The sequence below is a fragment of the Rhea pennata genome, chromosome 10, assembly GCF_028389875.1.
Source record: "Rhea pennata isolate bPtePen1 chromosome 10, bPtePen1.pri, whole genome shotgun sequence".
Lineage (NCBI taxonomy): Eukaryota > Metazoa > Chordata > Aves > Rheiformes > Rheidae > Rhea > Rhea pennata.
In genome coordinates, this window is record NC_084672.1 from 14,099,131 (window position 1) to 14,117,241 (window position 18,111).

The 18,111-nt window shown below is 36.2% G+C and overlaps 1 protein-coding gene across 1 annotated transcript in view; it reads right to left on the minus strand.

The window, feature by feature from the left end:
* Positions 1 to 10,139: 10,139 nt before the first annotated feature.
* MYO5C (myosin VC) overlaps positions 10,140 to 18,111 on the minus strand; it is a 36,790-nt gene continuing 28,818 nt past the window's right edge. The window contains exons 34-41 of the mRNA XM_062583328.1: positions 17,411 to 17,509; positions 16,288 to 16,442; positions 15,066 to 15,155; positions 13,615 to 13,765; positions 12,454 to 12,736; positions 11,240 to 11,414; positions 10,640 to 10,720; positions 10,140 to 10,379 (exon numbers count right to left, since the gene is read on the minus strand). Of these exons, the coding sequence (XP_062439312.1) occupies positions 10,227 to 10,379; positions 10,640 to 10,720; positions 11,240 to 11,414; positions 12,454 to 12,736; positions 13,615 to 13,765; positions 15,066 to 15,155; positions 16,288 to 16,442; positions 17,411 to 17,509 (1,187 nt within the window). The 3' untranslated portion in view covers positions 10,140 to 10,226. The remainder of the gene's footprint in view (positions 10,380 to 10,639; positions 10,721 to 11,239; positions 11,415 to 12,453; positions 12,737 to 13,614; positions 13,766 to 15,065; positions 15,156 to 16,287; positions 16,443 to 17,410; positions 17,510 to 18,111) is intronic.

The window sequence follows — 18,111 nt, forward strand, 5'->3', positions numbered from 1 at the left end:
AAACAGCCCCCATGGTCACAGGCTTTCTCCAACAAAGCCCAATGGCACAAGCCATTTGCACAGCCCAAAGGTCTCCTTTCCCCAGATAAATGTGCAGAAGAGTGTTTCTGCTTGGAACCAAAATTTGTTTGTACCCAAAACTGCACACTTTGTGGGAGGAGAAAAAGAAATCCTTATTCTTTACCTCCATGGCATTTTAAAATGTCAAACTGGGAAGACTCGTTCTGTCCCCGCCCAGCTCCATTGTTCCCTTACACCCCTAAGGCAGGGGCTGAATGAGCACTCAGGCACCCAGAAGGTCTCTCACCTAATCCCTGTGCCTGTATGACAGATGTAGTGATGTGAATGAGCCCTTCTCTCTACTAGGCTTTGAATTCCTTGTTTTTAAATTTTCTGCTATCACTTTTCCTCTTTTCTTTCCTTTTTAAACCAACTTCCTCTTTACTCTGCACACAGATATCCGTGTTAGCATTTGTGGCCTTCCCTACCCTTGAAATGGGCCAGTTTTTAAAAATCCAGCCAGAACGAGGAATCCTTCACTTTGGTGTTAGCATGAACCCAGATCAACGCTCCCGCTCTGGCTGCGAGCTCTGACTGCGTGCAGTCACACTGCATCCACTGTGCACACCGAGCAGCTCAAGTTTCCAGAGATGGAGCCTGTGGCAAATGGCCCTGCAGCTTTTTGTTCCCTGGAAGGGGAGTTCCTTGAAAATGTCTTCTCCTTTTTATAGTAATTGTCCTTTATCTCCATGGAGTAACTTTGCTAATATTGACTCTCATTGTCTCCCTTTAGCTAGAAAATAGACAACCCAAATGCCTATTGTTCAACCTGGAGATGTTCCCAGAACAGAAAGTGAGATAAGAAAACGAGCGTTTGCAGCTGTTGTTTAGGCTCTGGGCACATCCTGGACACAGTACCGGGTCCCAGAGAAAATCAAGTCCTTTCTCACACTGAGTTTAGTAGTAGTGTCACTTGTCAGCTGGGACACACAGGCAGAGCTGCTGAGCTTTTCAGTGTAGAGCTGGAGGTTGAATTCAAACCTTGGTCTGACCTTGTGCTTATTTGAGTTCATTTTAGTCAATCCATCTACAAACAGGAGCTGAGTTATTTAGCTGGAGAGTCAAAAGCAGTGGATATACTTCCAGTCTTCATTGTCCACATAAACTGGAGTGACTTAATCATGTCAGCCTGATGGCTGTTCAGGCAACCCTGAACTTACTTTGATCCAATTATGTTCAGTATCACAGAAGAAAAAGGTGACAGTATAACCTATGGAGTTCACATACTGCTGGATATGGGAACATTCTTCAATGCCCCTCAAAGTAAAGAGCACTTTGCAAAACCTTCCAAACACACTGACAGTGCTGAAGAAATAAAATTCAGTATTTTAAAGTCATGCGAGAACAACAAGAAAAGCATCATGAAGCAGGAAAGTGTCAGGAAGCTTCTAGCACGTTATCTTCTTGTCTGAAAAATTAAATCTGTTTATATTAAATTCAACAACGTGTCTTCTCTTGTCCTAAAGGAGTGTCAGAGGGGAAGATTTTAAAGAAGCAATTTGATTTTTTGAAGGAGTTTCATCTCTGATAAATGTTCTGCTTCTGACACCTGAAAAGTGTGAAGAGATCTGGAAGCCAAATCCAACAGAGTCTATGAAAATGTTATTTGCCTTAATAGGAACGCCTCAGCTCTAAGGACCTTGGTTCTGATAATGCTTGTATGTCAGATGGCTAGCACAGTAATTACAGCAAAAGATCCAGAGTTTCTTGCTTTACTGATGTTAGTAGTCTCACTGCCTTGGGGAATGGGATTAAATTTTTCTATGAAGAATGTTGTAGAAGGTGTGAGAGTCATTGGAAACCAAATATGTTTAGACTGAGTCTTGATACCAGTTCGAAGATGACAGGGATGAGCAGAACCATGAGATGAAAGGGAAGTCTCTGCTGAACAAAGTGAATCTTACAGTGTGTGACATGTAACATACATTTCATCAGCCTGAGTAAAGTAGAAAGTACTTAGTTCATCTAACCAAACTGCTTAACTACCAATGTAGTCATTAGTTAACCATGCAAAAACCACAGGTTAGAGTAAGGCCATTTGGGAGCTTTAAATAAAATGAACCAAGGTTGGATTAATTTAGAGGAACACAGTACTAGGGAAACTACAAAAAAAGAAAGGCAAAGCAAGAACGTTACCATTTAGTAAACAATGCTTAAATCAAGCCTTTTTGTTTCCCCCTTTTCATAAAACCTAGTAATGCTGAAGCCAATATACTTTTAACAACACATGAGCAATTATTCCAAATAATAATTATAAATAGTAAATAACTGGTTAACACAATGTCAGGATTCATTATGCTGAAGGTGCATTTAATCTGAAATGGCAGATCAATCTGCAGCAGAGGATAAAGTGTAGGTCCTCTAAACTTGGACTCTGCAGAGTGCTCTGAAAAGGGTTTCAGAATGTGTCAGCACAGGCCAAATATCTGTAAAATCGTCCTCTACAGGAAATACGGTATGTGGACTCTATGGGAAAGTGGTAATTAACTGAACTGTGCTATATAACCATATACCATCCATTATCGGTGAAATAATGACTGGTGCAAAAAGTATTTACTGCTGTGGCCTTATACTGACCAGTGTTCCCTAGAAAACTGTCTGCTTCCAGACTAGCTGCTATGTCCTCAATGGCAGTGAGCCTTCAAGCTTCCCAAAAGAAGGACTTCTTATAAAATGGCTTGTCTCTAACCATTGCCAATAGAGAACAGGCAAGCTGACTCGGCTTCATATATTTTCAGAGTAATCATCAGCCACTCTGGAGCAGTCAGCTTTCTACACAGCATTATTCTGTGGCACAGCTACAGAAGAAAAAGCATTCTACTGCCGAGAATTGTGGCAAAACCAATAGTTACTGCAATTGTAAACCTTTCTTTCAAACCTGGCAAACAAACCAGATTGTAGTAACTGGGAAGCATGCAGGGAAGTTGATAATGTTCTATCAATAAGGATATAAGGGAAAAGGAGGGTGACAGCATGACACAAATTGTTGCCTATCTGAAAAAGTAAATTTTAAAAATAAGTTTTCAGTCTCACTAATTCACCAGTTAATCTCTGTTGCAGTTATTAATACTTCCTGTGGATACTAAAACAGCAGACGCTAGCTGACTGCATTAGAGATTCTACTGATTAGCATCTATCACCAAAACTGGTAAACCCCAGAGGCAAAAGATGATTTTGTTTAAAATCCAAGTAGGATGATCTGTGAAGGAGCAAGCTGAAGCCAGACCTACTAGAAAGCCCAAGATCCTATTTCAGTGTTAAGAGGAAGCCTAACAGACTGTTAATTGCTGAGGCAATTCTTGAGCTCTCTTTTTTTCCACTTAATAGTGCTTTCTGTTGGCAGAAGCCTACCTACTGTAACATGGAAAGTAGAGAAAGGAAGGAGGAGAAAGCTGCAGGAACTGTAAATAACAAACAGTTTCTTGCAATTCCAGTATGTATTTATCAAGTCATGCAAATATTTACTGGATACATAGCTATTTATAGGCTGCTGGCCAAGGAGGACATGAATAAAACAGTAATTTTAAAGTCAGGAGGAAAGGGATTGTCTTTTGCCTTGTCATCATTGTATCTAAATTTCCTTCTAAACAATGTAACACATGAGAGTGTGCTGTGTCAGTCAGTAAACTGTACACATTGCACCATCTGAGCACCAGATCAGTACGCTCATCTGCCTGTCTTACAGTGTTTTGTAAACATAGCTAGCTAAACCCTTTAAGATTTCTGCAGAGATCATTTGATCTGACACTCAAATGCAATGAACTGTTGGACACTGCTCAGTACCAGTACAGACCAGTTTCAGGGAGGAAGCAATGAAGGATGTCTTCTCTAACTGATAATACACAATGGTTCAGGAAGAGCAAAATTACTCCAAGTTGGAGTATAACCAAGACATCAACATGCCTAAGTCTATAAAGGGAGTTTTGGAGACTAGCTCTTTAGTGGCCACACAGGTTTATCATCTTAACTTTGAATTTCATCTAAAAAACAGTGACCTCACTGGGACAGTGTTCCCTATCAGGACAGTGGGATATTGCCTCACCAGCAATTCTCAGAGCTTAGAAGGCCTCCAGAAGATCTCTTCCTTGTGCAGGTATTCTAGTAGGACTTGTTGGTCAGCTTAGCAGTTTTGCTGATATTCCCCCAAACCACCTTCTGGGATGGTCCATGGACATGATGACGGAAGAGCCTGCTCTATCATGCAACAATCTCTTCCTGCTTTATCCTCATTGTAGCTGTCTCTGGCTCTCAAAGATCCTCACCCACATACTGCACATGGCATGCAAGACAACACAGTCTCAGTATGACATGCAGGCCACGAAGGAGTTCTGACATGTGAATAGGCCCAGTTTTACTGAGATAGGCTAAACCAACTTTATAGCCCCTAGTCTTTAGTTAGTAAGTTTACTGCAACAGTTTCATCTTGTGTTAAGTTCTGCTAAAGGTAATGGGCAATGCTGAAGATCACAGGCCCAGCAGACTTGCATGCATTTACTTCAGAGCAAAGTTAACTAGGTACATAACATTTACACAGAAACACAAGGAAAAAAAACTTGTAGTCATTTTCCACTCAGGAATCAAAAAGGCATCACTGAGCTCACAGCCCCTCTGTTCCAGGCTCAGGGAACAACATCAGATGCTTATAATCAGGTTTATTTGGATTAGAAGTAAGCAAGTTTTCTGCCTACTGAAGCCTATCTGCTGCCCAGAAAAATCCAACAAACAAAACATTAATAAATCCAACCTCTATTTTTAGCAGTATTTTCATATTCTGGCTGATAAAATCAACAACGTACCATTTCCACACATAGTGAGCAGTAGCTGAGTTGTTCTGATTTGATGTAAACAGGCCTAAGGGGCTTCTCTTTGGAGCACTTGTCACATGGACCAAATACAATCGCTAGAAAGGTCTGGTCGCACATCTTTGTGGTATGACCGAGCTGAAAGAGACAGAGAAGAAAGCAAGCATGCATTCCAGTCTAATGCAAAGCTTCCTGGTATTTCTCAGGTAGCTAATGCATCTTAGACTGTGTATAGATAACTGCAGGCTGGATAATGTCTGTGACTAACCATTAAAGTTTGATGAACTGTGACTATATGCAACACAGTCAGTAGCACATGTTCTTAAGATTTCATTTTTATGAAGAAAAGTAGGTAAGAGAACATTTTGTTATAAAATGCAGCATTAATTCACTAAATGCAGGAATTAACTCTTAGTTTTTACTTAACTAATGTCAGCAGACAGTAACGAGTCAACACATAACAATGATCTGGATTTCTGAGAAATCGGCACTGAACAATAATTTTTTGTTTCCCCACTGCATTAATATATAGTCAGTATTATGTATTATTTTTAAATCTGGAAAGATGGCTGAGGATTCAGTCAGTAGCTACAGGAGAATCAGAAATAGAAACAAGCACAATATTCTAGTGTCATTTTTCTCCTTGTTTTTTTCATAGGGAAAATGAGATCTTTCATCACTTCTAAAATGGAAGCTTTTAACAGTATTTATACATGTACAGTCAACAAAATGAGTTTACTGCCTCATTTTTCAACTAGTCCAATGAAATACTTAAGAATAAGCAGTAGAATGCTGGCATGTGCCTAGAATGTTTTTTTTTCATAAAATGCCTAGCCAAACAAATTTGAATATCTGGATTCAATATCTTTTGCTTCATTTAGGTAGGCCCTGCAATAGTTTCTTCTAATTTTTAACAATGAACTCAGAAACCCTGCCCATACCCAAATCAATAGAAATTTTGCTGTTGTCTCAGGAGAGGCACAACTTCTTCTCAAAACATGTTGGAAGAAATCTGTCCTGAAATGAAGTACAACACACTACATTGTAATCTTGAAATCTACATAGAGCTTTGAATGAGCTACATGTAGTCAAAGGGGTTTATATCTTATTTGATGAACTGCAACAAATACGTTCTGAAGTTTTTAATGTGTTCTTTTGCAAAAAAGAAACGACCCTGATACCACAACCCACCATCTTTTCAGGGAGTTTCTCTTGTTTTTATAGCATCAGGGTTCAATTATGCTGGTTAACTGCACCTGGACATTTACAGCAGAATAATCTTTTATTCAGAGGTTCTTCGAATTAGTGATTCCCACTGTGGGCAACTCAAGTGACATAAGCAGGCTACACTTATATACTTGGTATGAAGCCACAAGACACTAATCCTATACTAGATCTTGGGAGGAAAATTTCCACTTTGAAGAAGGGTAAAAGGTAAGTATGATAGACAAAATGTCATCTTAGTTGAACAGAATATCATTACTGGAACTAGAGACTTTAAACAAGGATCTAATGTTTGGAAGAAGGGCAGAATTAATCTTTCAGATAGTGTGCAAATTTACTGGAGTCACATCCAGGATGAATTTTGCCCAATATCAGAATTCTACCTCAGATGATATTGTGATATATTATAAAATTTTGCTAGAAAAGCCAACAAAACTTCCAGATAATTAGAAAACAGTATTATATCTGAGATAGTACCTATCTTTATAAAATAGGAAAGAAATTCATCATTATCACAAACAGTTTAAACCAAGAAAGTTCTAAAAGGATTGTACCTTCCTGTGCCACAGCCTGAGATTTTTAAACTTATTACATTTTTAAAAGGTCACAGTAGCAATTTAAAAATAGTAGCATGATGAAACACATTAACAAATATGTTACTTGTAGAGAAATTCTGTACAGTGAATTGTGTTGATAAATATTCAGATTTACTTACCTTTTTGAAGAACAAGAACCTGAAGTGTCTCAAGATGAGTAAATAAGCTTGTGCAGTTGCTAATGCAGAAAGGCAACCTTCCTGTTAAATCTGCTTAAAGGGTATTTAAAGCTCAGCCTCTCTGGTTGTATCGCCTCAGGTCAGTTATGATGATTATAGTTTAAATGTTTCACTTTAACTGCGCTCTTTCAGAATAAGAAATAATGAACATACTCAAACTGTTAGGCAAAACAGATTTTATCTGTTCCATATAGCAGGAATTTTTGTTTTGTTTCAAACGCGTAAGTTTAAACATACTGGGGAGATGAATGACTGCACTGATTTTTCCAACTATCAAATTGATATTGTGACAAATGACACTGTCATGCTAAATCTAGCTCATACATTTAAATAAAATTAAAAGTCAAACACTTGATTAATATCCATCCTGCTTTCAGGCATGCTTCCTTAGATATACTTCTATTGTTCCCCTGATTTTCAAGTTATTGTCTTAAAAGAACAAAATAAAAACAATCTACCTTTTTGCACTCTTTTAAAAACTCAGTGGAAAACTATGAAAACATGTCTGAACAATTAAAAAAGTGCAGTGAAGGTCACATCTGTTATTGTGACCCCACTGAAGTCAATGAAATCATGCCACTAGATACTTGCAGTCAATAGTCAGAGGATCTGAGGCTAAATGAGGAAAAAAGAGGGAAAAAAGGTCTCAGTTCAGTGTAAATTTGAGTAGAATTAACTCATCCTAATCTCTTTTATCAGAGTATTATGGAAACACAGGACTGAAAGGGACTACCTTTGGGTCCATCTCTAAGTCCCATTTGCAGAAGCTGCAGGAGTCGCATATGGACACAAGTCCAATGATGGCAATAGCATCTCATATGTCCATTCATAAGCTATTTTAGTGTTTTCTCACTGCAGTAAAGATTATCATTCAAAATCTTCCTGTGTGAATGGACCAGCTTTCTCCTTTACTATCTTTTTAGGAAAGCTATCCTCAATAACACTTTTTTCACGTATCGGCCTTCACTGCTACTGCCCTCTTACATTTAGAATTACAGATAACAAATGGAGTTTTTTACCTTATATACTGGTTGAGGGTATTAACATCAGCAAAGGCAAGACAAGTTTTTGACAATATACAGTAAACACTGGTCAGTTTGAACTTTCTTTTGAAAACAAATCAATATTTTGTTCTTGGCATACAATGTTAATAGCACATTTCACGCAAGCCTCTCAAAATAACTTAGCACCAAACTGTCATAACATTTTTCTCTGATCAGCTACCACTGATTTTCCTCACAAATGCCTTCAGATACTTCTGTGTGATGTGAATATAAGAGCAGACTGTGATTTTAGCCATACCATACCAGGTAACAGACATACAGCTCCAGTAACTGTAAAAAAGGTTATATACAATTTATAGCAACAAAACTTGTTTGCATGTATTTACAGAAATTCATGAGGAGTCAGGGAGAGCGTACCATTCTGACAGGAAGATGCATGATGCTGCAGTAAAATCACCAGACCATTAGGTAAATAAGATGCTACAGTGTAATACACGACAAACAATATTCACTAAGATTCATATAATCCAAATAGTTTCCTTAACATGATTAAGTATTGAAAACATAAAATAACTATTACATCATTCAAAGTACTTCAAATTGATTTAAAAGCTACTTTATTTAGTAATTTATTACCTATGTCTGTGATATTTTTATACTTTTTGTTGCTATTAAACAAAGTTTTTTCTTCATAAAATTTTCAAATCTCTCTATGGACATCACTACAAATATGTCACTGTTCATAGTAAATACCAAGGATAGTTAACGGCAAGAATGGTTCATCTTTACATTTACAGATTGTTCTGTGAAATTAAACAAGCAGTACCAATACTGTATAATAAAAAAAAACAATTGTTCCTTCCTATAATAAAATTTAATTAACTGAATTAAAATAGAATCCTTTAAATACAGCAGAGCTTTAGTATTTTATTATAACTATGTCTAATATAATGTTTAAATTAACTGAATTAAAATAGAATCCTTTAAATACAGCAGAGCTTTAGTATTTTATTATAATAACTATGTCTAATATATTAGATAGAAAAATAGCATCATTTATTGAGAAATTTCTAAGGACAGTCATTGTAGTGGAGTAAATGCCTTTTCTTCAGTTGTTCTGACAAGGTCCAGTATTAAATGCTGTTATTATTCATTGCATTCTGGATTCTAGGAAGAAGGCTGTACAAAGCAAAAAGGGGACTACTTCTGCTTATAGGGATCCTGCAATCTAAATTTAATAAATAAAAACAATACCTAAGAAATTAAGTTTGTTTTACCAGTAAGACTAGACCACAGTGCCTGCATTCATTCCTACTCAGTGTCAGGACTGGAGGAGGGAAAAAAGCAAAAAGGAAGGGTGAAAAAAAAAGATGTGTAAACTTGTGTATACTCAGTCTATGTTCTGAAATACGCTGTATTAGAGAGGGACCTGAAATAGGAGATGGACTTCTGCTTTTTAAAGAAACAAGCCTCTAATTCAAACCTGGATAGCAACATGGATTTTACACCTGACTTTTTTACTGTAACGACTGATAGGAAAATCTAGATCTGTCACCACAGAATTTTGCAGAGCAAAACTGAAATCTGTCTTCAAGACAAGCATCTGAGTTGCTTCTCTGGTTAAAGAACTGTTTGGTGTGCCTGGACTATAATCCAAGCATTCTGCCTGGGTGAGCAACTCAGTGTGTCCACAAGCAGATACGAGTTTTAACAGTAGCTCTCTTAGCCTGATATCAGCAATATTCCCAGCTTCAACATGGAATCTGACAGTGCTGATTTTTTTTAAACTACTGTGAGAAGACCTTCCATTTCTTCCTACTACAGTCTTCTGGAGGAACTGTTAGAAGACACATATTTCACAAAAGGAAGAAAGGTATAAAAATACAGAAGGGTGAAAACTACTGTAAAACAGCTCTATTACATCAAGGCAATGAATGGAATTAGCATGGGGAAAAAAAAAAAGCGATGCCAAGAAAAATTACAAGATAACAGCAGTTATCTCATGATAGACGTAACTTTCTCCTGTGACTGGTGCTTTAGGGTTAGTGACAGAGCATCAATGCAAGCTTGTCAGATAAATGCTTTTCTTGTCATGTTTGGCTACAAAACAGTAAGACCACTTTTATATCCAGTTGGTGATATAATGCCATCTCTTTTAGGACTAATGAAAACTGGAGAACAGCAAGAAAAGAGAAAAGGAAATCACAAGCTGATTATTCCTACTTTTTAAGTCTGGACTCAACAACAAGTTTTTAAAGACAGAGTTCACTGCAAACTACCATACCATTCATTAGCTGAAGAAACAAAGCATGAAAGTCTGTCTGTCTCTAGCCTCTGAAGAAATATTGATGCCTCTTTTTATTACACTCTTGTGAGAAAGCCAAGTTTGAAGCTGCTGGGGACTTGTATCATTTCCAAGGCATGTGGAGAGGGGGTGAAAGGAAACGTCACTTGAAAGAGGTATTTGGTATCAAGCATCAACTGTGGAACATCCTCACGATTATTTAGCATAGCCTGAAATTATAACAGAAAGAGTAAGAAAATACTCTGTTAGGAATAAAAGCAAACCCAGTAAAAATATTTTTCCTCATGACAAATCTTGCATTCATGTAACATTAAAGAGACTTTTTTAATCATTTCCAAATGTTTAGAAGCTGAGCAGCTTCGTCATAATATGACTTAATAGTCATGCTGTAAAACTTATAGCATGAAAGACAAGTGTGCATGAAGTGTCCTGTAACTTAAATATCAAAGATGGTAATCAGAGCTTTTACCTGGACTTTACGAACAAATGACGGAGTCACTCTTTTCTCAAAATCATCTATTGGTGTGTATGAGTTAAGGATCTTAACTATCTGTTTAAATTAAAAAGACTTATTTTAGTATGTCACAAAATGTGAGCAGACAAAAAGGAGAAAGCAATAATATGATGCTTTTATTGATATTTAATTAGGTCTTAGTAAGGAGTTTTACAATAAAGACAGAATTTTAACTGGTTACCTATTGAGTGGTTTTGCATGTGATGATTGTTATGACTTATTTTCAAATGTCAGTCGGATCAAGGAGTAGCAGAAAAAGCTGAATTAGTTAAGAGAAATGTAACAAGAAAGTCTATGTCAAAGTAAAGAAAACATACTATGGAATAAAAAGGTGGTATGTAGAACAATGCAGACAGGTATTCACCACAGGAGTCTTTCAAATGTTAACAATCAGGAATAAGGAGTTAAAAATTCAAATATAGCAAGTGATGACATGAAATACTGAGGAATGCTATGTTCACAAAACAAAAGGCCAGTAGCTCTTTGCAATAAATTATTTCAAAAAACTAAGATTCTGTAATTGGTGCTGCCAGGAGAAAACAAAACGTTCATCACCTGCACAGTGGAAAGAGATGTGCAGTGCTCATATATTTCCTTGGCATCATCATCAGTGATCTTTTTGACCTGAAGGAGCCAGGCTGCCTGAGACAGAGGCTCCAAAGTTTCTTTAGCATTGCTACTTTGGAGATTCTTGTCTTTAAGCCATTCTTCCAAGTAGCTGATGTTGCACCTGAATTTAACGAGGAATAGACAAGGAAATGTCAAGGTCCCCCTAATAAGCAAGTTATACTAAAACCTTCTGTCAGTAATGATATTAAATTAACAATGTTCCTTTAATGCAATGTTCAAATGCATACATTTTAGGCTAAAAAATATATCCATAGATTATAAAATCAAACAATTAATGGCTTACTGATATGTAAGTTCAATCCCTTTGATGAACATTTTAATCCCTTTTATTTTCCTTATTTCTTAAAGCTTGGATAATATAAAGCAACTTATTAGTTTAACTGTCACTTACAGAACACTACCAATAAATATTGGCATTGGCTGTCATGCTGGTGCACTATGTATCTTTAAAATATTAATTTGCAACTGAGTTTATACAAGAGATGAGAACAATCTGTACATTGCAAAGTAGAGTGGGGCTTATAACTTAGGATCTAAAGGCTAAAGCAGATTTCTTCTAATAATCTTGCTAGATGGGTCAAGATCTACTTATTTTCTTTCACTTTAGTCTGCAGACTGTCTAATGGAGAACAAATGAGCTGTATCTTCTGCAAAACAGTTAGAAATGTATTTTCTTCATGCTCATAACAAGACAGATGTCACCTGACCCAAACTCTCAATAGTCCTGACTCAGTGCCTTTCTCAGAGCATGAAAAGAGCAAGTCTGTTTGCCAGCCAGGGAATGCAGAACCCGTTCCCTATACTAAGAAAGAATTAAATATAGTGTTCGTTCTCACGAGCGAACTGACATGGGAGGAGTCCTAAACACATCTGACTTGGAACTCCAGACCGTGATTTTCTCTGTCTTTTCCTCCATTATTGTTTCCATAGAAAGCACAGTTTGTAATATGTTAGTACCAGAAAGCTCAGTCCAAAAGGCAAAGATTACTTTTTCACAAAGAGTAAAAAACCAATTGGTTACTTAGAGCAGAATATTCAGAGAATATCTAGTGATTCAGAGAAAAGGGACTATGTTACATAAAAACATGTTAAGAAGTACATTCTCAAGCAACTGCTTGCTGAAACTTTACTGGCTTTACCTTATCTGCATTCCTTTTCTACAAGAGCACATGTCCTTGCGAAGGAACAGACTGTTGAGGGTGACAGCTCCAATCAGAAAGAAAAGCTGCTTCACTGCCTGCTTTAGAAGCTCGGAGTCCAAGCCATTCTGGCACATTGTACTATAAAAATAGCTGAGTTGTTGCAGAATAGAGGCCATTGTGTAGGTATCTGTGTCATCTATACTAGAAGAACGTTTACGGAACCCTGTAGGTTTCAAGCCAGAAATTCCCTGGAGACTTTCATATTCCAGCATGCCTGGAACTGGATGACAATAGGAAATAACTGGTAAGACTAATGCTACTAAGGCTCTTTTCAGTTATATTAACTTAATTCTGGAACAAAATACAATTTAAGCATATTTTAAAAGCTAAATGATACTAGAAAAATAAGAAACTGATAAAGGCTTCTGGAGTACATAAATTAAAAGAAGTCTGTTCTTTTTGTAAAACGTTGATGTCTTTCTCCTTTCCAGGTTAACGTAAGGCTACAGACACAGTGAGTTATTCATTGCACATCCTACAACATTAGCACCATTGGTCCTTAGTCAAAAGAGAATTAGGAAAAAAATTGCTTTGCATAAATCATAATTAAAATGGCACTCATACTATCACAAATAATTAGACAAAATCACTAAAAAGTAGTAAAATAATAGCAATGCAGGAATCTTCCAGAACAAATGCTATAATTTATAGTGAAAACAGTATTATAAAATAATACAGAAAGTGGTATACTCTGACACTTCATTGCTTGCATTCTGCTTGGCGAGCTAGCAATATTAGTTAGACGGGAAACACAAGGCAGTGAAAACCTAAAGAGCAAATGTTCCCAGTGGTGTCTCCATCTATAGGAAAACAAAGGCGTATGTTCCATGTCTACCCCAGCAAGACCACTCTGTTTGAAAGCATTATCCCGTATCGGTGAATTGTTCCGAGGACAAAGTCTTTCCAAATCCTGTAGGGATATAACATTCAATGGAATTTATATGTGCAGAAACATACATGCATATACAAACATGCAGCTACATATATGCACAGTCAACAGGAGAATGAAGCTTGTCCCACCCTTTGCCTCCACATATAAGCTTTATTCATGTACTTCACAAGCTACATTTAACTTTCTCTGGATTCTTGCTTTCTTACCAATCATTGGCTGAATGTTGTTCTCCATTACAGTAACAAATTGGTGATAGATACGAATGGCCAAGTCACTAAGAATCTGTCTGTATTCTGAGAGATCAAAATGCTTTAAACAGTTCTTGTTCTGACGTGGGGTGTTATACTTCATAAATTCCTAAAAGTAAATTGCAAATATTAAAAAATCATGTAACATTATTATTATCAGTTAGCATTAAGAGGTAATGTATTTATTACAGCAACTCATTGTCTCTGACCAAACATAGTCTCAAAATGAGTCAAAGCTACTGCTGTCTTCAAGAGATACTTCCAGTTCTGAGCTTCCCATGCTTATTTTTACAGATCACAAGTAGTTTCTTCCAAAAGCTAAATCTAGCTTCTACTAAAGGAAAGACCTGCATAGATTTCAATGGACTTTGGCTCAGATCATTTAATAATCATTTAATCATTTAATAGATTATTTAATAGAAAATCATTTAATAGAAAATAAGCAGTTATTTCTCAGAAAAAGTCAAAGCACAATTGTTTAAACTATACTAGCACAAAAAGTTAAAATGTATATTTTAGTGCTGCAAAGGGATGTCATTCTTGGACTTTTTATCAGAAAAGCTCTGACTTCAAAAATCCAGACAGGGTGCTAGCTTGTGTGAAGCCCTGAATGTTCACTCTCTGGGAATAGTCCATTACAAATACAGATTAAAACTGTAAAATATGTATTCAGACCTCTCTCTATTGTTGGAATTTATTATAAAAGAATGGTATTAATTAAATTTACATGTTTTCAATTCTCCATTGCTTATTGTATCTTATCAACATGAGCACAAGAGGGAGTACTGTAGGTTAGACAGTACACAGTTACTGTGATTCCTTGGCTTTGTTATACCTCTTTGTTTTTATCTTGAAGACCATATTCTCATGTGCTTGTGCAATTTCAGTTCAGTCTAAGTTTATAATCTCTAGCAATCAAATATAACAAGAGTTTGCAATTTAAAACAATCTCAAAAATCAGGATGAATCTTAGCTTAAATAAGCAAATAGCATAAGGAATAAATAGCTTTTTATTACTATGCATCTTTCTTGAGGTCTTCTTCTGTAACCTCATTTTGGTAGCAGTAAATTTTTGAAGTGGTCACAATTATAAAATAGTAAAACTCTTTTATATTCGTTTAGTTGGACATCTGAAATCCATCTCACATTAAAATCATGTTAAAGAGATTAAGTAACAGATTACACGTCTTGTCTTTACCTAAGTTTAGCACTTTAATGTTTTCTTGAGTTCATTTGATCAGTTAGTTCTATTCTGTTATTCACGTAAGACATATTTCACCGCACAGCAATATGAATACGTTAAGTATTGTGAAGTGGGGACCTAGAGAATAATTATCCCTATTTTGCTTACAGAATTAAATGCTGGTTGATGGTAAGGTAATTAAATTATTTGGTAAAATCATTCCTACCTCTTCCCCACTGTATTGCTTTAAACAGTTAAGAAAATAATATGTATTGGAAAGCCAAAAGGACAACATCTCAAAATCTTCTGAATATTCCTGAAAATGATAAATAAAGCAATATTTTAACAAGATCATTCAACAGAACTAATTTAATCCCACTACTGAACGTTAGAGAATGAACATTAGCATCTATCTATAGCAAAAGGAACATACAGCATCTGTAACATGCTAGCTGTACATCTCATACTGCGTTTTCAGGGTAATATATATATGGCAAAGTTCCCTCTTCTTTAGTAAACCCTGTTTAATTCTTCTACTATGATAGATTGTCTAAACAAATTAGTCTAAATCCACCAGCTTTAACACATACCTAAATATTGTAGTGTACTGTACTGGAGGACTTCCTGCAATAGTGCTAATAATGTCTATATACACAAAAGAACTACATAAATTCAATTATAACTATGCTTAAATGTGCTTTTTTGTCTTATTAACAAAGTAAGTACACATTTTTCCTAAGGATAACTTGTATCAACTCGTTTCCAAACAAACAATAGGCACTAATTACACAACAAAGTCAACTGCATAAAGCACAATCCATTCCTACCCGTGCTACAAAGCATGCCTAAGTTTCTATTGCATTATAAATCTACAATAAGGCTTTCACACAGCTGAAATTTTAATGCATATCAGATAATAAACTAATGATTTGTATTCATAATTTAGTTTCTAAACTGGCTGACAACATAACGTTCTATCATTTGGGTACTAACACTGCAGTACCAAATGACATGTCTAAAAACCACTGCACTAATTGAACAGTATAGTATAAAGCACTTAAAAGTCTCATGCCATTCTACAGCCAAACACACTAACCCTCATTTTTGGCCTTCCAACTTTTACTAGGGCTAAAATCATAGGCATACTGAACCTAATTAGTTACTCACTTTCAGATGTAAAATACTTGAAAATGTTTTGTCGAACAAGCTCTGCAGATAAAGTAGCTCCTGTTAATGCATGTATTACCATGTTCAGCATAGTGCAACCTTACCTGAAGGCTGCACTAGGATATTACTACAAACTCCAAAAGGAATGTTACTAATAGTAATTATTCTATCTTAGGAATACTAGCAAATGAAAGTGTGAGCATTCCCCAGGTGCAAGGCATGCATCTTGTAAACCTTACACTAAAATCAGAAAGTACAGTACAGCCAAATATTATTCCTACCTTAATAACTTGTTTGATACCTTCAATGGTTACATTCATGAATGATTTCAGCATGTCAGCATCATTCAGATAATCTGCATACCTCACACACATGAATAAGATGTGAGCTGGAAGGCCAGGTATCATATTAACTACAACTCCTCGTGGCTTTAAATCTGCAAAAAGGAGAGTCATCAGGTTTATTACATATGAATGCAAAGATTTAATGTGTCATTCTGAAAAAGATAAGCACCATGGGGCTCATTTATTCAGTGATCAGTCACTTGATAACAGATTTACTGATGAACTGCTTGTTCCTGAAAACTTGTGTAACAGTATCTTTAATACTAAAGTATTAATAAAATTTTCCAGAGAGTTAGGAGAGTACTGCAGCTATGCCAGGAAATGACAGGAAAACTATGACAAGAAAACTTCAAAAAAAGTGACTGGCACTTAGCTTTCTGCAGGAGGCCCCACCAAATTCTGGAATTGCTTAACAACAGCCCTGTTTTCACAAAGAAAAAAAATGCAGATGGCTGAAGTAGATGAGAAGAAAGATGTAATTTCTAAGTAGTAATTAACACGGATACTAACACATATAGAAAATTCATTGAGTTTACTATTAATGATAAGCAAATGCAAAATACTGGTGGTAAAGATGGATGTGGAATATGCTTGTGGAAGTAACTCAGAGGAAGGCGTAATTCTCCTACAAGAGAGAACCACATGAAAGCACAGCCTTCAGTGAAGAGAACGACAGGGAAAAACAGACAGGAGATTAGTAAGCCACACTTTGATATAAGCCAATGATTTACAGACTAAGTAGATGACCAGGACAAAAGTAAATTCAAGTCCCTGGACTGCTCTTGAGATTTCTAGCTTTTTCAGTGAAGAAATAATAAGAAAGATAATAGAGTTATGTAGAGTTAGATAAATGATCTTCACACAGATAAACCACTTCTGTTTTTGAAATGACTGGCAACAGAAAGGAGCTATATAGAGCCTTGAGGCTGTACTGGCAGTCAGGGAATGGGATAAAGCCAACCTTGAACATAACTGAAGCATGGGGACTGACAGTTTTTGTTGTAGTGTCCACAATGAATATCACTGACTACTGCTTAAATTTGAAGTGTTACCAAAGTACCAAGGATCAGATTTTGAACAATCCTTTCTTCATCCTCTTTTTTGTATTCCATCATTCCAATGTATTCTTTAGACAAAGTTGGCACAGGAACTTCATTGGCTGTAAAATGCAAAAGCACTGTTACCTGAAGGTAAATGATTAATTTAACATTCACATTTTAGTATAAACTATTGCAGATAAGCAGTTCTCACTGTAATAAACAAAGTGCAGGCTCTGTTCACAATAATGCTCTAACTTATGGTTCCAAGCATTTTAAGTTAAACAACACTCATATTATTCATGTGAATAGTTTCACTGTATTCAGTGGAATTACTTGTATTAATAAGGCAAACAAGTAGTAGCGCTATATCTCAGCATCAGATACTTCTGCAATCTTTTGGAATGTATTCTACAGTGAAGAATTACTTATTACATATGACATTTGTACAAACTATGTATCAGGAACCATGGGCATCTGAAGGTGAATGTCCAGTAGGAGGCAGTTACTCACCTAATACAAAACTAACATTCTGTTGGCTCAGAGACGGTTTGTGTGAAGATATATATTAATTTCTGTTGACAGAAGCTGATGTCACTGGCCTAAACTTTCTAGCCTAGCTTAGGCCAGATACCTGTCCATTTTTTTGTGGGGGAAAAAGAAGAACAGGTAAAGGGCTTTTATGAAACACCTGCTGATACTTCCCTGGTGCTTTTTTCCTGAG